At 32.1% G+C, this 23,908-nt stretch overlaps 3 protein-coding genes across 4 annotated transcripts; 2 read left to right on the forward strand and 1 right to left on the reverse strand.

Moving 5' to 3' along the window:
- Nucleotides 1-2,794: 2,794 nt before the first annotated feature.
- Nucleotides 2,795-6,602, forward strand: LOC137825777 (cysteine-rich receptor-like protein kinase 25). Of its 2 annotated transcripts, XM_068631557.1 has the most exons (7): nucleotides 2,795-4,432; nucleotides 4,718-4,852; nucleotides 4,932-5,053; nucleotides 5,126-5,336; nucleotides 5,480-5,717; nucleotides 5,804-5,957; nucleotides 6,081-6,602. In XM_068631557.1, exons 1-7 carry the CDS (start codon nucleotides 2,866-2,868, stop codon nucleotides 6,408-6,410), a joined length of 2,757 nt encoding a protein of 918 aa, XP_068487658.1. In that variant the 5' UTR covers nucleotides 2,795-2,865; the 3' UTR covers nucleotides 6,411-6,602. The 2 variants fall into 2 exon arrangements, with proteins under 2 accessions (XP_068487658.1, XP_068487659.1); XM_068631558.1 differs by lacking the exon at nucleotides 4,718-4,852.
- A 4,048-nt stretch (nucleotides 6,603-10,650) lies between these two features.
- LOC137823714 (secreted RxLR effector protein 78-like) lies at nucleotides 10,651-11,247 on the reverse strand. Its single transcript, XM_068628949.1, has one exon. It carries the CDS (start codon nucleotides 11,245-11,247, stop codon nucleotides 10,651-10,653), a length of 597 nt encoding a protein of 198 aa, XP_068485050.1.
- Nucleotides 11,248-21,784: 10,537 nt separating this feature from the next.
- On the forward strand, nucleotides 21,785-22,361 carry LOC137823726 (uncharacterized). The gene is made up of 2 exons (XM_068628964.1): nucleotides 21,785-22,207; nucleotides 22,311-22,361. The coding sequence occupies exons 1-2, from the start codon at nucleotides 21,785-21,787 to the stop codon at nucleotides 22,359-22,361; spliced, it is 474 nt and encodes a 157-aa protein (XP_068485065.1).
- The last annotated feature ends 1,547 nt before the right edge of the window (nucleotides 22,362-23,908 follow it).

Below are 23,908 nucleotides of genomic sequence, written 5' to 3' on the forward strand. Positions count from 1 at the left end.
CATTTTGGTCAGATACTTAGAAGTACTTTTCAATAAAATCTTAAGAAAAGAAGATTTCATATTTTTCTCCTTGACGATTGCCTCCTCTAGGGTTCTAACACCTCTTATATTCTCCCAACTGTACTACAATTCACTAATAGTGTTTTCTTCTCAATCTTTCGTGTGTAGGGTTGTGCTTCAAGTCTCTTATTTAACCTAATTGACTTGGGATAAGTGACATCTCGCTTGAGCGTTATTGGGTTCGCCTGGGCGAGTTGCACAAAAAAAGACCCAATGTCACTGGAGTAATCTCGCCTGGGCAAGATTGAGCTCGCTTGGGCGAGATCCTCTGGGGTGTCTGGCTTAGGCGTGTTTGGGCGAGCTTTGGTGAGTGTTGGTGCATTCCAACTTTCCCTTTTTAGCTTTGTATATCCTCCTTTTGCGCAATCATCTTAATTCTTCTCTAGAATCCTGAAATTAACACAAATTTGGAAATAAATCATTTTTATTCAAATTAAAATCACAAAATATATAAATTCATAAATTATGGGTTATTTTATGTTTATTTTATCAATTAATATCCATAAGGGTCTATATTTTAACATTATAAAGGAAATCATTAAATAGAAACTAATTTTATAGACCAAAATAATTAGTTACTATATTGACTAAATTCCAGACCATTTTATAAACTAAAAAATTATTGGTATCTAAAATAGTTTTTATTATTAATAAAAATTCATAAAGTGGTTTCTAAATTGGTATTTAACTATTAGCTACCAAGTTTTAGCTACTAACCACTTATGTTCTAAATTAGTCTTTATTAGTCTTTTAGAGACTAATTTAGAATCTAAAATATTAGTAGATAAAACTTTGGTAGCTAATTTAGATACCAATTTAAAAACCGTTTTATAATATTTTATTAATAATAGAAATCACAATTTTATAGTATCTAAATTAGTATGTAATTTAATCAATATAGTAACTAATTATTTTTTGTTTCTAAATTTGGTTACTATTTAAAGATTTTATTGTAGTGTAATATGAAATATCTTGTAGTGTAATATGAAATGTAATATGAAATATTACTGAAAGCTAACACTTATGAGATAGTTTTGTTGACTAATGACCATTAAGAAAACACAAAACTAGAAAGGAGAAAAAGGAAAGAAAAGAAACAGAGATGAGAAGAAATCGAGCACAGCGGAGAGCAGAACGAATTAGACCCGTTTTGATTCCATTTGAGTGTTCTGCATGATCTCTGTGCGTGAGCATGTAAGCATAGGATAAATGGAGACGAACAACAAAATAATGTGAAAGAAAGAAAAAAAAAAAAGAGTACTCAAACTTTATTGAGAGAATTTTTACACATGTTTTGTAACTTTATATGCAGAAATATATAAAAAAAAATGAGAGAAATAAAGAAATTGACAGAGTCCAAACTTATGATAAAAGAGTCCAAAAGGACAGAAAACACAATAAGTAATGAAAGAGACGCAAATGTTTGACTCACCTAATGGTTGACTGACTTATTTCATTGACTTGTTTGCGTGTTTCTCACTGCCGCGTTCAACTCAAATATGTATCTCATGAGAAACAAAGTTCAACTCAAATATATTTCGCACTAGAGCCTCCATATTTATTTGCAAAGACATGCTATATAGTGAAAATTGTTGCTGTATATGAAGCAACAACAATAATTATGGCAAGAATTATTGTCATTTTTAGTTTTTTTTTTATATTATTGGTGTTTACATCAATTTAATTAACCTGTATATAGTAGAATTTATTCACTGTCCACAATCAAAATATAAAAAAGTTCAATATCATTTATAATTAAATTGTAAAATCATAAAATGTTATTTAATCATAATAGAATATATAACTCAACATTGTATAATAATATTAAAGGTTGCATAAACCATTCTAAAATAGTATTGTAGATGTCAATTACTGTAATACATAAAAATATATCCTAAAAGAATAAAATTAAAGAACTAAGAAGTCTAAAAAATAATCTAATATATAATTTATTATAATGGATTATAAAAATTAATACAATAAGTTGTCCATGTCAATCTCATATAAGCAATTATTTCAGAGTAAAAAAATTAATGAAATATAATTACCTAGTCCCAATTTTTAATATTGACTCTCACAACACAATAATGATCATCATTTTCCCTAAGACAATCTTTGTAACTTGTATATGTCAATCTAGTACATCTCAATCTTGTATTAAAAATATTTATATAAATAATTATGGATTATATACTAATTAAATATTAAAGTCATCCCCTGCACACATGGCTTAATGTGTTGTTTGGACTAGGAAGACTTGGAAAAAGAAAAAGACAAAAAAGAATTCAAAATAAGGTTGTTTTGACGGAGAAGAATATATAGAGTGAAAATGTAAACGAGAATAAATAGAAAATGATAGATAATTTGATTAATATAATACAATCATTTTTTATATTAAAATATTTAAAAAATAATTTATATGATAATTTTTTTTAATCTAATATAAATAGTAATTTCTAAAAATATAAATATGAATTATAATTATAAAATTTTGACAAAATAAAAAATGATGTTTCAAAATAATTTTTTTTTGGAATTAATTAACTGATAAAATATCAAATTTAAATTAGTTAATTTTATTTATTATATTTAAAATATAGCTATTGATAATAATGTATTATATTGAAAATTATTAGATGTAAAAACATACTGTTACAAGGGGGGAAAAAAGAAAGGGACACAGAAAAAAGAGAATCTAACTTTAAGATAATACAAGGAAAAGCAAACACATAATTTATGGCATTTTTCGTGGAAGATGACTTTCATACTATTCAAACAATTTTCTTTCAAAAATCAAGTGTCTAAATGTTTTCCATTATTATACACCACACGAAAACTATGAGAGTGTTGTGGAAGATGAAGAGAAGCATGGCCTGGAATCCCTTCAAGCTCATCTTCCTTTGTTTTACCTTCTTCATTTTCGCAATTCCTCAAGCAAAGGGCGCTGATTATCTTTACCGAGTTTGCAGTGAAGAAGACAGAAGCAGTGACAACAGCCCCTATCAGACGAACCTCAGGACCCTCCTCTCTTCCTTATCTTCAAACGCTACAGCCAACGCTAATGGATTCTACAACAATACAATCCTTCCCACAAACTCTTCTGACACAGTATATGGCCTTTTCATGTGCAGGGGTGATCTTCTCCCTCACGCCTGCAAAGATTGCGTGGCAAACGCTACCCAGACTCTGTCGTCAGACGCAAACTGTTCCCTGTCCAAATCGGGTCTGATTTGGTACGACGACTGCATGGTTCGGTATTCCAACCTCTCTTTCTTCTCCACTATCAACACAACTCCCACAATTTGTGTTTGGAACAAGGCCAATATCTCCTCTGACTTATCAAGCTTCAATAGTTTGTTGGCCAGCACCATGAGAGAAACTGCACATGAAGCAGCCAATTCCAGTAAGAGGTATTCCGCAAAGCAAGAAAACTTATCTGAAAATCAGACCCTTTACTGTCTAACTCAGTGCACACAAGACCTTTCACCTCAACAATGCTCACAATGTCTTGATGATGCAATATCAAATATTCCGACATGCTGTAATGGAAAACAAGGAGGAAGAGTTTTGTTTCCTAGTTGTAACATTAGGTATGAACTGTACCCTTTCTACCGCGTCACCGATGATGCACCACAAGGACCTGTCCCAGAAACAACATATGCATACACAGATTCTGAATATTCAGAAGATCCCGGCTATATTTCTCACAACTGCTCAAACAACAACTCTGACGCTGCTTTCCGATCAAACCTCAGAACCCTCTTCTCTGCCTTGTCTTCCAACGCCACCTCTAGCTATGGATTCCAGACGCCAGAGGGAACAGCGTATGGCCTCTTCAGGTGCCGTATCGACATTTCTCATCGCCTTTGTGAACTATGCATCCAAAACTCAACAGACAAATTAACCTCCGAGTGCGGTTTGGCTTCTACGGAGGCCATAATATGGTACAACCACTGCTGGCTTCGCTATTCCGACAGAAACTTCTTCTCCATCACCGAAACAAGTCCGAGATTTGTGAATTTGAACATCAGCAACAGCAATCCGATACAATCCTCCGTTGCTTCTGAGTTATCGAACCAGTTAGCAAAGGTGGCGACCATGACAGGGAACACTGATAACAAATTCCAAACAGATGATTCTCTGAGATTGAATGATAAGCAAACAGTGTTTATTCTTGGTCAATGCTCATCGGATCTATCAAGCAATAGTTGCATTGGGTGCCTAAATGATGTGATTGGAACAGCAATTCCATGGAGCAGTCTGGGAAGCTTAGGTGGACGAGTTATGTATCCTAGCTGTATTCTTCGCTTTGAACTGTTCCAGTTTTACAGTCTCAAGCCTACCCCACCAACTGCTACTCCTCCCCCACCAGGTTTTTCTATCTCTAAAACTTCATACTCATTCCCATGCCAATAAAAGGACAATGATATATTGAATGTTCAACAATTTCATCTCATCACTTAACATCCCTCTTTTACCATTCACCAAATTATTCTTAAGAGCCTATTGTTACATAAATGATTATAAAAACATACACTAAACAATTAAAAAATTAAAAGGTTATTTTTTCGACCAAGAAAAATCCTTTGTTTATCAATTGCCGCTTTGTTTTTCAATTCACCATGACTTATTGACATGAGTTACTCTTGTAATGTAGGAGAAAGTCAGCAAAGAACAATTATCTTGATCGTTACTTCGAGCATAATTGCAACAGGGATACTTTTCACCTTTTGTTATTATTTTATACGAAAAAAAACTCGAAAAAATAGTAGAACTATTCTTCAAGAAAATTGTGAGTATGCAAAATAATTACTATCTTTTCGATCAAAGGTTTAGAAACATAGTTTGACCATTTACATGTTTTTATTTAGTTGGACAAGAAAGTTCCACTATAGAGTCACTACAATTCAATCTGCCAATAATTGAAGCAGCAACAAGTAATTTCTCGCAGGAGAACAAAATCGGAAAAGGTGGATTTGGAGAAGTTTACAAGGTATTAAAAATATGTTCAATTTTACTTCTTATATGTTTCTATTTTTTTAATACATATTTTTTCTACTTTTAGGGTATCCTTTATGATGGACGATCTATTGGTGTAAAGAGACTCTCGAAAAATTCTAAACAAGGCATAGAAGAGTTCAAAAATGAGGTTTTATTAATAGCCAAACTTCAACATAGGAATCTAGTGGCGTTCATAGGATTTTGTCTTGATAAACAAGAAAAAATACTTATCTATGAATATGTGCCAAACAAGAGTCTAGACTACTTCTTATTTGGTAAGATGCTTTTGACCTTATTTTTTTCTTTAAATTTAGCATTAGTTAATTATGTGTTTATGATATTTAATGTATTATATCATTATATGTATTAAACCAATTCAATATCACTTATACATATAATGATTATTTTTTTTCTATAGATACTAAACAAGAAAAAGTTTTGAGTTGGATTGAGCGTCACAAAATCATAGGCGGAATTGCTCGAGGAATTCTATATTTACATGAGCATTCTCGACTTAAAGTTATACATCGTGATCTTAAACCTAGTAATATACTACTAGATGAAAATATGAATCCAAAAATTTCAGATTTTGGACTTGCTAGAATTATTGAAATAGATCAAGAGGAGGAAAGTACAAATAGAATCATCGGTACATAGTAAGTTCTTAATACTCATTCCTATGCTTCTCATCCTTTTTCATAATATTTTTAAAATTATTTGTAACTTTCTATTGATTTTGCAGTGGTTATATGTCTCCGGAGTATGCTATGTTTGGACAATTTTCTGAAAAATCTGATGTTTATAGTTTTGGTGTTATGATTCTCGAGATTATTAGTGGAAAAAAGAATATGAGCTCACATGAATCACATCATGTTGCTGATGGACTTCTAAATTTTGTGAGTGCCAAAATCTTGCTTTTTATTTTAGTTAATCATCATTATTCATGGGTAATGTATAAAAAGATTAACTTAGAAGTATGAAAGTGTAATGATACTGACAATTTTAAAATTTTGTTATAGGTTTGGAGAAATTGGAGGGATGAAACAACACTGAACGCATTGGATCCAAAATTAAGAGAAAACTATTCTAATATTGAGGTCATGAGATACATTCAAATTGGTCTATTATGTGTTCAAGAAAATCTAGATGTCAGACCCACAATGGTAACGATTGTTTCATATCTTAGCCGTCACACAATTGAGTTGCCATTTCCACAAGAACCTACTTTTTTCTTAAATCATAGAACAAATCCAATTGTTACACATGAATCAAGTTCAGGCCAAGATGCCAACACTTCCATACCATCTTCTACTAATGACATATCTATAAGTGAATTTTATCCTCGGTAGTTTACTTTTTGTATACAATTATATATTAAAATGTATAGTAAGAGCTATTATAAAGTTCAAACTATGAATTGTGTTTTGTGAGATATGCTTTTTTAGATTATGTAAGGCTTTTTATGTTAGTCCAGTAGACTTCAACTTTATGTATATATGGTGTGTAACTTTCTTTATTGGACTGGTTTATTTTGACCTTGAGATCTTTTATGCTAATTTTATGTTTTATTGTGTAATAAAACTCGTTGTGCTTATAAAAAAAGCACAAATATAGAAAATCTATAATACACTACAAGAAAATCATTAAATAGAAACCAATTTTAGAGAAAAACAATAATTAGTTTCTATATTGACTAAATTAGATACTATTTTAGAGACTAAAAAAATTATTGGTTTCTAAATTAATTTCTATTATTGATATATAGTTTTTAAATTGGTATTTAATTAGCTACTAAGGTTTTTGTTACCAAATTTAACACTACAAGAAAATCATGAAATAGAAACCAATTTCTAGAAACCAAAATAATTAGTTGCAATAGTAACTAAATTAGAGACCATTTTAGAAACTAAAAAGAAATTTGGTTTCTAAATTAGTTTCTATTATTGTTAAATAGTTTCTAAATTGGTATCTAATTAGCAACCAAGGTTTTAGAGACCAAATTTAGAAACTAAATAATTGGTATCTAAAACCTTAGTTGCTAATTAGATACCAATTTAGAAACTATTTAACAATAATAGAAAATAATAGAAACTAATTTAGAAACCAATTTTTTTTTTAGTTTCTAAAATGGTCTCTATTTTAGTTTCTATTGTAACTAATTATTTTGGTCTCTAAAAATTGGTTTCTATTTCATGATTTTCTTGTAGTGTAAAATCTAAATAATTGTTAGCCAAAAGTTGAGTTTACACGAATGGATCTAGGTAACATATGTCCCAAGGGCAAGAACATTTCCATCGTTACTATTTTTATTATTTCCATAATTGCCTCTAGGATCTCCATAATTGACGAGATAGTTGTTGCTAATGCTACCGTGAGAAAATCGTTGGGTTATTTTGGTTCAACAATTTTATTATTTGTCACCTATTTTTTTTATAAGCACCTACGAGAAGTAACGGAGGCTTGAAAACCGTTGGGAATAATGGGGGTTTGAAAATCGTTGATTATAACGACGATTTGAAAACTGTCGGAAATAACGGGGATTTCGAAACCGCCGGGAGTAACGAGGGTTTCAAAGAACCGCTGGAAAGTAATTATTTACCAGGGGTTCGTAAAAACCGTCGGTAATCCGTTAGCAACGCTGGATCTTCTAGGAGAAAAACAAACCGCTGGTAACATACTTAACGAGAGTTAAAACTACCAAAAACGCTAAAAATAACCCTGTTAAAAATATTTTTTTTTTGTATTGAAGTATATGTTTTCTATTTAATTTTAACATTAATACATTCTATAGTCCTTTGATTTGAAATATTTTTTTGACCCTATTGAAAATTTGAAATATTTTTTTTAGACCATATTGAAATAATGATGTTAGGTAAATGAAAGAGTTTAAGTTATTTTATTTTCCTTAATAAATGACGTGGTAAAAACTTAAATGTTAGAAAATGTGTTGATTTAAGTGTGAAAAGTGAGACTTTCATATTATGATCAAAGCAATGAGAGAGAAACAAAATAAAGATGGATTTCTTGTAGATAAGGTGTAAGGCAACTACAATTAGATTCCAACCATAGGAAAATGGGGTTTTTCCTTGAAAGATAATAATTGTTCATTACACTATAATTTACTATAATTTCAATTAGTGGAGTTTTAATGGGGATTTATAAGTTGTGTGTTAGGTTATATTTAGACACTTTTTATTATTATTTTGGATTAGAGAGATAAAATGGATGAGTTTATAAGACACTAAACATTGATTTTTTTTTTATATATATTTTATAGAAAAATCAGAAAATCATTCGCAATTTACAATATCGACCTTGATAAGTTTGGGAATTTTAACAAAGGACGTAAGGCTATCAATATGTCATCAATTTCTGTTGTAGCTTAGGTGTGTTGGTGATGATATTGGGTGTGCTTTTCATTCTCATTCCATCTTAGATCATAATCAATCTTTTATGTTGATTATATGTACAAAACAGGTGTCTGATTGTAACAATATACCATATACTTTTATATGATTTATTTTCATCTTATTTAATCAACTCTGAAGGAGAAAAAAAAATGTATTTTTTCATTGTTAGATTATTTTAGGCTTATTTCTTTGGGTTTTATGATTTATTTATATGAAGCAAGTATTCCTTCCAACAAGGTTATAGTGAGAAGTGATAGTTCATAAATGTAATCTTATTTTTTCATGTCAAAAGTTTTAGAGATGTTAATATATATTTTATATTATAATTGGAATGCTACTAAATATGATTATTTTTTTATATATTAGGTATTTGATGAATTAAGTGTTCTTTTTTTTTTTTATCAGCAATAAAGATTGAATAACAGGAACCACTTGAGGGGTGGTTCAACCCTTATACATACCTAAAAAAATGAGACAATTTTTCTGGTCTCCCAAACCAACAAATAGAGAGACATACAGATTTACCACTAAAAAAAACCGTACAATTTCAAAAACAAACCCATACAAAAACAGAATTAACCCATACAAAATCAAATCTAACCCGTACAAACTCAAACCGACTCAAAACCAAACCCAATACAATCTCCCACAACAAGGGGCAAAAAGAACAACAGAAGCTTAGAACAACAAACAACCCAACCGAAGGAGTAACTCTTATAAAAACTCACTTTATTAAAACATACAAGCTCTAGGATTAATGAGTGTAAGTAAAACTAGCAGAAACAGTTTTAGAAGTTACCCAGGACCAAGCCTTTAATTGTGCCAAAGTGAACACTTCCAAAGGATTAATCACCCCTCCTTGGAATAAATGTTTATTCCTATGCTTCCATAATTCACTAACTATAGCAATCCAAACACAATTCCAGACTACATTAACCTGGACAGGAGCATTTAGCAAATTAAAATGCAAGAAGTGAGTTGTTGGGACAACATGGTCAACTGACGCAATCCCTAACCATGTATAGCACTGATTCCAGACTAACCAGACAATCCTGCAATAAAAAAACATGTGTTTTGTCGACTCCACAACCATCCTGCAAAAACTACATAAATTGGTATCCATCAAAATCCCACGCCTCTCCAAGTTAGCTTTTGTGGCAATCGAATTAATCAACACCCTCCAAGCGATAATCTGTGCTGAGGGCAAAGCAGTAGTCTTCCAGAGGAAGACAAACACACTTTTTCCTTCCACAGGGCCTCTTAAAAGAGCATAGGCAGATTTTACCGAGAAACCATTATCCTTACCAGCCTTCCAAACCCGCCTATCTACAAAATTCATGATAGGGATCTTTCCATGCACTTCTTGTAAAAGCTGGACTTCCTGGTACATTTTCCGATCAAACAGACCTCTCCTCCAAATTAACCTCCATTCCCATCTATCATTAACCCACTCCCCACAAGACTGTAAACTACATTCTTTATTACCACACAAAGAGAACAATCTTGGGAATTTACTTTTCAGATCTTCATTGCCCACCCAAACATCTTTCCAAAACAGAATATCCTTCCCGTCTCCCACTCTCCACTCGCAACAATTCTCAAAAGATTTACCCCAATCCTCCACCCCCCAAACCCCCTTCAAGTCTCTCCACCAACTGGAATCCTTAGCATTACTCCTTTGTTCTTGCAAATTTCTCCAGCCTCCGTATTTAGATTCAAGAATTTCTTTCCACAGACCATCCTTCTCAGTCTCCAGACGCCAAATCCACTTTCCCCAGCAGTGCCGCATTGAAAAGTCTTAAATTCAAAATTCCAAGACCACCAGATTCTCTAGGCTCGCACACCTTTCTCCATGAGACCCATACTACTTTCCTTCCTTCATCTCCCCATCCCCACAAAAACTTTCTCTGTACCTTTTCAAACTCCTTTAACACAGCAACAGGCAGTTTGTACATGGATAAATAAAACAACGGAATGGCAGAAAGCACTGACTTAATAAGACACACTCTTCCTGCCAACGAGAGAAATCTGCCTTTCCATCTACCCAACCTGCTTTTAACTCTTTCTAATACACCATCCCAAAACGAGACTCGCTTGTGTCTCCCCCCCACGAGCAACCCCAGATATTTGAAGGGAGTTTTCATCACTTCACAATTAAGGATTGCAGCATACTGCTGAATTACAGTATGATCAACCCCACCCCTCCAATTCTACTTTTTGAGAAATTAACCTTCAAACCAGAGGCTAATTCAAAACAGTGCAGAATAACCTTCAAATTGCAGACCGATTTAAAATTCGCTTCACATAAAAACAGAGTATCATCCGCATAATGAAGCATGTTTACCTTTACGTTTTTAACCCCAACCTCCAGACTTTCCACTAAATTCTTCTCTACAGCTTTCCTTACAACACCTGTCAACCCTTCCCCCACAATAAGAAACAGGAAAGGCGCAAGAGGGTCGCCTTGACGTAAACCCCTCTTCGGGCAGAATTCTGAGGTAGGACTCCCATTTACAAGCACCGATACAGAGGAAGATTCCAAGCAGGATTTAATCCATCTTATCCATCTTTCGCAGAAGCCTAACCTTCCAAGCATGTAATAAAGAAACTCCCAGCTTACAGAATCATAGGCCTTTTCGTAATCGACTTTAAAGTAAACACACCTCTGTTTCCTCCGCTTCACCTCCTCTAAAACCTCATTTGCCACAAGGACACTAACCAATAAACCCCTTCCTTCCAAGAAAGCAGATTGTCTGGAATCAATTAGGTTACTCATCACCTTCTTCAACCGAAGAGACAACACCTTTGAAACAATTTTGTATAGACAACCTACCAAAGAAATAGGTCTGAAATCGCTTAGCTGTTGCGGATTATCTATCTTGGGAATCAAACAAATGAAAATGTGTTGATTTAAGTGTTAAAAGTGAGACTTTCATATTATGATCCAAGCAATGAGAGAGAAACAAAATAAAAATGGATTTCTTGTAAATAAGTGTAAGGCAACTAAATTAGATTCCAAGCATAGGAAAATTGGGTTTTTCCTTGAAAGATAATAATTGTTCATTACACTATAATTACAATTAGTGGAGTTTTAATTGGGGTTTATAAGTTGTGTGTTGGTTATATTTTGACACTTTTTCTATTATTTTGGATTAGAGGAGATAAAATGGATGAGTTTTATAAGACACTAAACATTGATTTTTTTTATGTATTTTATAGAAAAATTAGAAAATCAATCACAATTTACAATATTTTTAACAAAGGACAGAGGACGTAAGGCTATCAACATGTCATCAATTTCTGTTGTAGTTTAGGTGTGTTGGTGATGATGTTTGGTGTGCTTTTGGTTCTCATTCCATCTTAGATCAAAATCAATTTTTTATGTTGATTCTATGTACAAAACAGGTGTCTGATTTTAACAATATACCATATACTTTTATATGATTTATTTTCATTTTATTTAATCAACTCTGAAGTAGAAAAAAAATGTCTTTAATATGCAAATTGTGGTATTTTTTCCATTATTTTAGGTTTATTTCTTTGAGTTTTATGATTTATGATTATTTTTTATATATTAGATATTTAATGAATTAAGTGTTCTTAACGATAAAATAAATGATCAACATCAAATCAAGAATACTTGAAGAATGTTATTGAATTTCTTTTATTATGTATACTTTTATGACTGATAAAAAATGAAATTTGAATCTTCAATAGTTTTAACTTTTAAACTCTTTTTTTTACATTAGTTTACCTTAAAGTTGTAAACTTTGTTTTTTTTTTCTTTTTATCAATATTACATTCAATTATAAATTTCAAAATTTTAAAATCTTTTGCCTTTTATTATTTTTTAGCTGTTTCACTATTTATGTTCATTAAAAAAACAATTCACAAAAAACACAATTCATTTTAAGAAAACACAATGAAAGTAATAAAGATTTAAAAATTCCTAAAAATAATAAGAATTTGTAAAACTCCTGAAACATATTAGGATTTGTAACGAGTATTAGGATTTGAAAAGTCCTATCCTTAATCTATTTTTTCTTCCAATGTAAATTTCAATATAGCTCAGCAAAAACTTTAATGACTAGAAAATATCTCATGTTGCCTAAATCAGTCATTGCAAATTCATTCATTACTATAGTTTTAAACTCTTGAAATATCAACTCATCACTACCATTATATATACATAAGATTATTTACATTATTAACACACAATTAACATTTAACTTCCCTCCTTCAAAAATAAAGTATGTTCATGAAGACATTTAAAAAAATCGTTAGTTGCAAGATAAGACAAACTCTTTGGAGCCTGCTTAAGTTCATCCAAGGTCTTTTTGAGCTTGTATATTTTGATTTTCATGTCCTTTACATACATACTTCTGTGGTTACTCTTGATAGACATCTTCATTGATTTCTCCATGCAAAAAGAGTGATTTAATATGAAGCTGGTAAATACTTTTTTTTTTTTTTATAAAAAATGAATTAATAAAATTAAACGAAATATTTAAGGGGTATCCAACCCTAATACACTGATAAATACTCTTATCTTTTTGTTGCTGCAAAAGTCTAGCCTTGAATTTATCAATGGTTTGCTTCAATTTATTCTTGAAAATCCACTTGACACCTATGACTTTGCAATTTGATGGTGGATCAACCAGCTACCATGTATCATTTCTTTGAATAGCTTGGATTTAAGCATCCATTGCATTTCTCCAATGCTGATTTTCTTATGCTTGATTTTATGTTACTGGACCTGCACCTGCAAGCATGGCAAAAATTCATGGCATCTTCCTCAGTTAGAGCATCACCAATGACATAATCTCCCATCCATGTTGGTGATCTTCTAGCCCTTCCTTGAAGAGGAGGTTCTGAAGCTGCTGGAACAGAATAATCAAGCACAGTTAAGGATGAGTTCGTTGTTGCTGCAGTAGAAATCGCAACTATATTTATTAGTTCTAACTACAGAATATTGACTTTAACTTTAAGGTCAGATAACTTTTATATAAAATGGCCTTATAAGTTATATAACATTAATCAATGTTATATTTGTTATTGTCAAATGTATAATCCAATACATTCACACCAACAAAAAATAATTAAAGTTTGTGAAATATAAAAAAAATAATCATTTAAAAAAATAAAATAATGGATATACATAGAAATACTATTATGCAGGAAATGAAAGCTTGAAAATACAAGTTCTATTTTTGTAAATCATGTTTGTAAGTAAGTTTCGTCATTTACATCACTAGTTCACTTTCATACTTTTAATATTAGGTTAAATTACTATCTATATCATTATTTTTAAAATTTTGTAAATTCTTTACTGCACTAATTATTTTATTAAGTTTAATATGCCCAATGCTGTGGAGATAAATTTATTTTTAATGAAAAGGGTATTTTATATATTAAATTTACATAAAATTGGTTATTAATAAGATGCTAAAATAAACTATGGATAATGTACTTAAAACCATTCAAAATGTTAAGTATAATCCGTTAAAAATAATTTTTCTTATAGGGATATATTTATTGTCTATCACATTTTATTTATCGTACCTTCCGAACTATAAACCCTACTTATTTCTTTCATTGAATGATGAAAATATATTTGACTAGCCTTCAATTTTTCTAGCAGATTGTTGAATCCTCCATTAAAACTATTGGAGTTTAACTTCTGTAAGTAAATGACTTGAACTATAGGATCCAAATGCGTCACTGATTCGTTGTATTACAAAATCTGAAGAATAAATGATTAATTAGATTCATAGGATTTGATTTTAGTTGTTAAATTTTAAAACTTCAATCAACACTACAACAAAATCATAAAATAAAAATCAATTTTAGAGACAAAAAATAATTAGTTGCTATAGTACTAAATTAGATACCATTTTAGAGACTAAAATTTTTTTTGGTTTCTAAATTAGTTTATATTATTGTTAAATAGTTTCTATATTGATATCTAATTAGCTGCCAATGTTTTAACTACCAATCATACGACGTCCATCTATCTTTCACAAGGTGTTTAAAACCCCTCTCTAAAAGCCACACATCGATAGTTTTGAAAGGCTTAGGTCCTCAATGCTTGACCAAGGATTTCACTACTATAGCACAGTGATCTGAGACCTCCCTCGATTGCACATATTGTTTGCTCATAGACCACTTTTGTAGCCACTCCTCAGAGACCAACACCCTATCTAGCCTGCTTTTAGCTGAGACATTTGACTTGAACCACGTATACTTCTTACCCACCACCCACAGTTCCATCAAGAGGTTCCTTTCAATGAAGCCATTAAAACCATTAATCTCCTTTGATTGGTCTCCCCTTTCTTTGACACCTCTCCTTTCATTTACACTTCTAACTGCATTAAAATCACCATAGAAGCACCAGGCCAGGTCTTGATCACCATAGATAGTTCCTCCCATAAGATAGCCTTGGCACTAAGGTTGCATTCAGCATACACATTAACCACACCGCATTTTGTCTTGAAAGGCACATGCAAGCCAAAAATAGCTATATAACCCTTCCACATTGCATGACTATCATAACAAAAGGCTTCCATTTTTCACATAGTTAAAAGGCTCCCCACACCATTATCACCACCATTATGAATCCAACCAACATTATTATCCCCCTCATAAAGAAAAACATCTAGCATCTGAGAAAGATTTTGCTTTCGTTTCTTGCAAGTTCATAAAATTTGCACCTTCGCGAGTAATAATTAGCCTAAGATATCTTGCTTTGGTACCCCCTTAAACCTCTTACATTCAGAGTCATTATAATCATAGGTAACCCTTTTTAATTCCCTCCTCATACTTCCTCATCACCTCATTATCCCTTTCTTCCATTCTTTGAAATTCTTTGATGACCTCCTCTCCGTTCCCACTGCAAATGTCACCTACTTGCTTATCAAGCTCCCACAAATTAACAAGTTCCACACAGCTGCCCAAATTCCAAAATCTATGGTTGTAATTAACAATATTCCCATCCGAGATGGCTGCTAAGGGAGCATCTGACTTAGGTAAGGTATTGTTTCTGACTAGATCATAACCCACCCCATACTCACCTTCCCACTCACAAGAGAGCTAGGTTCCCTCAATTCCCAAAGGCCTTTGTACCTACGTTGCCTTGGGAGATTTTAGTAATACTCCCCACAATTGTACCCTCGTCACCTAGGAAAAATGAGTGATTCAAAGTGGAGCCACCAACTCTTCGTCCTTCCCCTGATTCCCTTGGGCCAACATTGACAAGAGATGATTGTGGACCTTCACCATGACACGGGCAATTGCTTCCTGCACCCAATCAATTTTGACTGGCACCCAACAAAAGTTTTAAAACCTCATTCGCCTATGGATGCCAATATCCAGAAGTGACATATTTGCCTATGGATATTGGAATCTGGAAGTGACAGTTTTGCCTACGAATACTGACATCTGGAAGTGTTAGTTTTGCCTACGGATATTGACATCCAGAAATGTCAGTTTTTCCTACAGATATTGGCATCCAGAAGTCTCAGCTTTGCCTACGGACATTGGCATCCAGAAGTGTCAGCTTTGCCTACGGACATTGGCATCCAGAACTAGCACTCTTTGACTACGGACATTTTTATCTAGAAGGCATCATCATGTTTCTGTATATACATATCCGAAAGCCAATCATCCTGAACTCTTTTTTTTTGTTTGCAGTGTGATGATTTTGTTACTTTTAATGGATTAAAACCACTAAACCAAACCACTTTAAAGAATACAAGTAAAATCAACATTAAAAGGTATCCATAAAACCAGAGCACTTGCTTTTCATTCTAAATTATTTATATTATCATTTATATAATTCCAAATGCATTAACCATTAAGGACAAAGATAGAACATCATTGAGAGGAGAAAAAAAAACACTGAATAAACACATTCCAGATTTTCAAATCCGGACCTAATGAAAAGACTTCCGGATCAGCTCATCCGCGGTGCATTTATATCCAGAACTCATAACAGAGTTACAGACAAAATATCTAAAACCCACAAGAAACACGAAAACTGACCGTTTTGCGACGCATCTCCTTCTCCGGTGCCTTCTCTCTTTGTCGCCGTCGAAGTGGCTCAAAAGCGCTGCCTGAATGACACAAAACGGTGCTTGCGCGTGTGTGTAAGGCTTCCGGAAGAGAATGTCCACAAGAACCAATTAACGACATTGTGCACTGTGCTTGGCTATTTGGTGCATGTAACCTAATTTCACTTCATTAAGGGTATTATGGTCATTTTACATAAATTATTAAGGGTGTTATAGACATTTCACATAGACAAATGGGTGCTAGTCAGAATTGATTGGGTGCAGGAAGAATCAGCCCATGACACGGATTCTTCAGCGTTGCCTCATGCACAACTCTAACCTCCATTCCACTCCCACCGCTTCCACTTTCTTCATTAAGGATGTCATCTTGCATGTGTGACCCGATACCCACTTTCGGCTCCTCACTAGCTCCCATGCCCAAACGGGCTTCGCTTCAAGTACACTCTTCATCCATTTGGGCTTCAGTTCTCAAGCAGCCTTTTTACCAATTGGGCCTCGTAAAAAACCTTTTGGGCCGACAACAAAGGGGGATTGAGAAGCAGGTTTATAATTTTAATATGCCAATGCTTGTGAGATAAATTTATTTTTTATGAAAAGGTATTTTAGATGTTAATTTCACATAAAATTAGCCATTAAATGAGACGAAGAACATAAACTGATAGTTTTAACAAAGATAACGTGTGAACATCATATTTATGATAATATCAAATTAAAAAATAAATATAAACTATAAAATAAATAACTTTTTAAATGACTATATATAATAATATTAAGTACAAAATTTAATAAATTAATAATGTTGTAAATGTTTCATATGTTTATACAAAAATTAAGTACAATAATAATAAATTTATATGTGGCAAATTTAAATGTTTATATCAATTAATTGTGAAACAAGTGATTATTGTATAAAAAAATTAACTTAACAAATTTTAAATGTTTATAATAATAGAAGAAATTTAAATGTCACTTTATAATTTAGTTTTCAATTTGAATTTAATTACAATATTTATATTATAAATCATTACCAAAACAAGGTTTTACTTTCCTTGTTTTTTTCCTCATTTTTTTTTTCAAATATGATCACAATAATTAGTTCCTCATATTTAAATTTTTAAATTAAACAGTTAATCTCAAATTAACATCTTGTATAATATTTATATAACATTTACAAAGTTATAATTATTTATTTCAATTCTATACTTATCAAAATATAATGTGTATTTCATTTTAACTATATTACAAAATTTTGTCAAATTTCCTTTCTTCACTAATTTTTTATTTATTTTTAAATACTCCTTTTACAATCATTTTCTAACCCCATTGAAAATTCCTCCATGTTTTATCTTACTTTGTTTGAGGAAGACACGAGTTTTGACTCGTCTGCTTCATCGACATGCTTGCTCCTTTCCCTCACTGCCATTATCATGCCATGTCAAATACCATGCTCATCAAAAAAAACTTCACCCTATATTTTATTGGAAAATAATACTTCGAAACAAGCACATGACTTTATTTCATTGGTTAAAAACTAAAAATGAAAAGAAAAAATATAACAATGGTTGATTTAACTTATGGCATTTTTCATGGAAGGTGACTTTCATACTATTCAAACAATCTTTTGAAAAATGAAGTTTCTAAATATTTTCCATTATTATACACCACACGAAAACTATGAACAACAAAAATCCTTTGTATTACCTTCTTCATTTTCGCAACTCGTCAAGCAAAGGGTGCTGATTATCTTTTCCGAGTTTGCAGTCAAGAAGACAGAAACAATGACAATAACGGAAAACTTATACAAATGGTGCAATTCAATATGAAAAAAAAGTACACAATAAATATTTTTAAGTTAAAGTTTGTATGTATAACATTAATTAAATCCATTAATTTATTATTTATTATTATTTTTTTTATTAAATTCGTCAATTGAATTAATAACTTCAATTTAAATAAAATGTAAAAGAATTGTATATTACGATTGAAAACGTGAGTATATTTTACTTAAATTGAAGTACAACTTCATATGAAATAGATTGTAAAGAGATTGTTAGATTGACAATTTCGGTGTATTTTATTTTATTTAAAATGAAGTTATCAACTGTCAGTAATTTCAATTGAATTTTTTTGTCTTTCACGAATGATAATTATTATTTTAAAAAAATATGTATAATAATAATTTATAAATAGTTTAAAATTACGTGAATCGAATAATAATGTTTTGAAATTTTTTAAATATTATCAATAATTCAATTTTGTTTTATTTAAGAAAATCATACACAAAGTTGAAGAATTAAAATTAAATTTTCTTTCACAATAATTTTAAATACTTTTTTTTTAAATAAGTTGTGTGACAAATTAAAAATATTGACTATTTTAAAAGTATTTGTGTTGTTTTTTAAAAAAAATAAATTATGTTTTAGGATTGATACAATTATAAATAAATGGGATATGGTTTTTTTTTTATCAGTAAAAAATGGAATTAAATTTAAGGGATACAAATAATGTGAGAGATAAAGAAAGAGTAATGAAACTTTATTGAGAAAACTTTTTACTCGTTTTACACATGTAACTTTTAAACGCAGAAATATATAAAAAAATATGAGAGAAATAAAAAATTTATTCAGTCCAAACTTATGATAAAAGAGAAAAAAAAGAAGAAAAGACAAAAAAAAAAATAATGAAAGACACACAAATGTTGGACTCACCTAATGTTTGACTGACCTATTTCATTGACTTGTTTGCGTCTGTTTCTCACTGCTGTGTTCAACTCAAATATGTATCTCATGAGAAAGAAAGTTCAAATGTATATTTCACACTAGAGCCTCCAAGGTGCTAACTATTACTTTTAAACTATATAATCCCACAATATATAGAAATAGGGTTAAATATAATATATAAATTTCATTTGTTAAGTGGATTTATTAATAGTTAAGTTAACTCTTAATTTACAATTTATCATAATAATTTTTTTAGGGATCTTAATATGGAAAAAGGATTTTGAGGATAATTTAAGAATTATCATTACCATTAAAAATGTAGATTTTTCAATGTTATATGTGTGTTATATATATACAACAATACTTATATCAACTGTTAGCGTTCTTATTTATTTGCAAAGAGTGAAAATTGTTGCTGTATATGAAGCAACAACAACAATTATGGCAAGAATTATTGTCATTTTTAGTTTTTTTTTTATATTATTAGTGTTTACATCAATTTAATTAACCTGTATATAGTAGAATTTATTCACAGTCCACAATTAAAATATAAAAAAGTTCAATATCATTTATAATTAAATCGTAAAATCATAAAATGTTATTTAACCATAATAGAATATATAACGCAACATTGAGTAATAATACTAAAGGTAGTATAAACCATTCTAAAATGTCAATTACTGTAATACATAAAAATATATCCTAAAAAAATAAAATTAAAGAACTAAGAAGTCTAAAAAATAATCTAATATATAATTTATTATAATGTATTATAAAAATTAATACAATAAGTTGTCCATGCCAATCTCATATAAGCAATTATTTCAGAGTAAAAAAATGTATATCCACGAAATACTACATGACATTGTAACTTAAATTTTTTCTATAAACTATAAATTATCTACTAATTTAATTAGTTAAATATAATTACCTAGTCCTCTCACAATAGTCATCATCAATTCTCGAATGTTTCCTAAGACAATCTTAGTAACTTGTATATGTCAATCTAGTACATCAGAAGGCATCTTCTGATGAACGGGACCAAGGGAGGACCGTGATTCCTAAACAACGTAAAGAATATAGGAAAAAGGATCCGGAGACAAAACTCGTGGAAGGCCTCATTGATAAGTTGAAAGTTGATGAAACAGGTGGAGGGGAGGATGTTTTTGCAAATATGCCTCCTCTTGAGGATGCTTCAGATCATGATAGGTCCTCACCCAAACAGGGGTTGTCCACTCCCACTTTGGACTCACTTGCTGTTATGCAAGCTAAGGACTCAGAGTCAAATTCAACAACTTTTATTGATGATCATCATGTGGAGGTATCTGTTCCTGTGATTGTACCATCTCCGTTGCGTACTACCTCTCCTCAGAGGGTTAAATCACATGCGGATACTAATGCTCCAGTTCCTAATGTGGAGGTCTCTGCTATTGTGACTGTACCATCTCAGTCGCCTCATCCCTCCCCTCGAAAGGCTAAATATCTTGGGGATGTTAAAGCAATATCGTTGGTCCTTCAAAATCACTTTTCTTCTCTTGATGGTTTGGAAACTACAGATGTGGGAGTTGATTCTCATATTGGAGCGTCAACTATTCCGCCTACCATTGTTGGAATTAATTCTGATCATATTGAAAATCAGGTTGTTTCAAAATTTTGGACTGACTCTAATGACATGGAGGAGGATGACAGTGATAATGGGGAGGAAACAGTTCGCACTAAAAGAAAACCAGGGAGACCACCTAAGGGGACTGGTAAATCCAAGAAAACTGCTAAGGCAGTTCTCTCTACAACGTCGCAATGAAGGTCTCTTCATTTTTTTGGAATGTCAGAGGATTGGGGAACCACAAAACTGTGGAGATGTTGCTTAGTTTACTTAACCTACATAAACCTCTCCTGGTTTTTCTTGCTGAACCCATGATGTCGTACACTAATGCTTTCGACGTCCTTTTCAAATCTGTTAATATGCATTTGGTGGCTACGTCTCCTATTGTTAATAAAGTTGCTAAGCTTTGGTGTTTGTCGGTTCCTAATCTTGTCCAAAATTTCTTGGTTTGATCAATTTATCTCTGTAACTTGTCGTCTGCAGGATAAGAGTTTTAGCTTTGCAGGTGTTTATGGTGCTAACACATACTTGTCTAGACGATTTTTATGGAGGGATCTTAGTTTCTTCACAGGGCCTTGGTGTATTCTGGGAGATTTTAATGTTGTGCTCTCGGCGGATGACTGTAAAGGAGGGGTGGCTCCTAATCAGGTTTCTTGTAATGAATTCCTGGACTGGATTAATACTAATGATCTTTCTTGTATGCCTTTTACTGGATCTTGTTATACTTGGTGTAACGGAAGGAGAGGGTTGCATAGAATTCACAGAAGACTGGATAGGGCTTTATGTAATGGAGTGTGTCTGGATGAATGGGAATCTTGTTCTTATCAGGTTCTTGTTAAAAATTGTTCTGATCATTCCCCTATTCTTGCTAGTCTTGCTAGTAATTCTTTACGGAAGGTTAGCAATTTTCGTTTCTTTTCGATGTGGCTTCAGGACACTTCGTGTCTAAAGCTTATTCATGATTCTTGGGCTAATCAGGTTGTTGGTTATCCTATGTTTATCTTGCAACATAAGTTAAAAAGGTTGAAACTTGAGCTCCGAGACTGGAATAAAAATTCTTTTGGTAATGTTCATAATGGAGTTCTTCTTAAGCAGGACATCCTTCTTGGTATTCAAAAAAGCTTAGAGACTGCTAGTTTGTCTGATAGTGATGGACTTTTCTGTCAAGAAAAGATTGCTAAGGAGGAGCTTGATCATGCTCTTCACTGTCAATATTTGTTTTGGAAAGAAAGGGTCAGGATGTTGTGGTTCAAGGATGGAGATCGAAATACTGCTTTTTTCCATGCGGTGGTCAAAAGGAGATATAATTCTAGTGGGATTAATCGTCTACGGATTGATAATGAGGTTACGGAGGATCCTAAAATCATTGAGGATCATATTTTGGACTTTTATAAAAATCTTTATGCTGAGTCTATTTCTAATGTTCTGGATACTGATAATATGGAAGATTTTATTGGTACTTATATTCCTGCGATGGTTTCCTCTGAGGAGAATATGATGTTGATTAAGTGTCCAGATTTCTCTGAAATTAAAAATGTTGTTTTTAATCTTAACGGTAATAGTGCTCCTGGTCCTGATGGTTTTGGTGGTGTTTTCTATCATTCTTGCTGGGAAATTATTGGGACAGATGTTTGCAATGTTGTTCAACAGTTTTTTAAACAAAACTGGGTTCTCCCTGGAATGAATAGTAATGTGGTATCTCTTATTCCAAAGGTTCAGGGTGCTGATTCCATTAAAGATTACAGGTCAATTGCTGTTGCTAATTTCAAGTTTAAGATTATTTCCAAGATACTGGCGGATAGGCTTGCACTTGTGGCTGCTAGAATCATTTCTCCTAATCAATATGGATTTGTGCAGGGTAGACAGATTCAGGATTGCATTGGTATTGCTTCTGAAGCTATTAACCTGCTTTCTAAAAAGGTTAGAGGAGGTAATGTGGCTTACAAAGTTGATATTCATAAAGCTTTTGACACTCTAAGTTGGAAGTTCTTATTATTAGTTTTAAAACGCTTTGGTTTTCACCCCTCATTTGTCGGTTGGATTAGTACAATTCTCCGTTCAGCTATGCTTTCTATAAGAATAAGTGGTAGTTTGGTGGGTTTTTTTCCTTGCAGTCGAGGGGTAAGACAAGGTGATCCATTGTCTCCTTTACTTTTCTGTCTTGCAGAGGAAGTTCTTAGTAGAGGTCTCTCTAAGCTTGTGAATGATAAGAAGATTTTAAATATGGCCAGTCCGCACGGTTATCTCACTCCCTCTCATATTTTGTATGCTGGTGACATATTTATTTTTTGTAGGGGGGATATTAAGTCTCTTAGAAATTTGAGTTCTTTTCTTAAAACATATGGTGATTTTTCTGGTCAATATATTAATAACTCTAAAAGTAGTTTCTTCACCATGGATAATTCTCCAAGATTTGTCACCAAAATTCAAAATATTCTTTCCTGTAGTCATGGTTGTTTGCCTTTCCATTATTTAGGAGTGCCTATCTTTGTTGGTGCTCCAAAGTGTCGGTTTCTTCAACATTTGGCTGATAAAGTTAAATTGAAGCTAGCATCTTGGAAAGGTAAATCTCTTAGCAAGATGGGTCGAATTCAGCTGGTCAATACAGTGATTACTGGATCTCTAGCTTATAGTTTTAATATGTATAAGTGGCCTGTTTCACTTATTAAGCAAGTTGAGCAGTGGTGTCGGAATATTATTTGGACTGGTGATATTCTGAAAAAAGGTATTGCTACCGTTAATTGGGGGAAAATTTGTTCACCTCTTGAGGATGGAGGCTTGAATATCATTAATCTTCATCATGAAAATAATGCATATCTTCTTAAGCTTGCTTGGAACTTTGCTTATAGCGACAAACCTTGGTCTTTACTCTTGAAAGCCAGGGTTCTTAAATCAAAATATGAATTTCGAACAGTTTATAGATCTTCCTCTCTCTGGCCTGGAATTAAGCAATTTTATTCTACCATACTTGACTATACTTATTGGACTGTTGGTACAGGTTCTTTTATTAATTTCTGGAATGATAAATGGTGCTCTACTACTTCT

Source organism: Phaseolus vulgaris, chromosome 8, assembly GCF_000499845.2.
Source record: "Phaseolus vulgaris cultivar G19833 chromosome 8, P. vulgaris v2.0, whole genome shotgun sequence".
Lineage (NCBI taxonomy): Eukaryota > Viridiplantae > Streptophyta > Magnoliopsida > Fabales > Fabaceae > Phaseolus > Phaseolus vulgaris.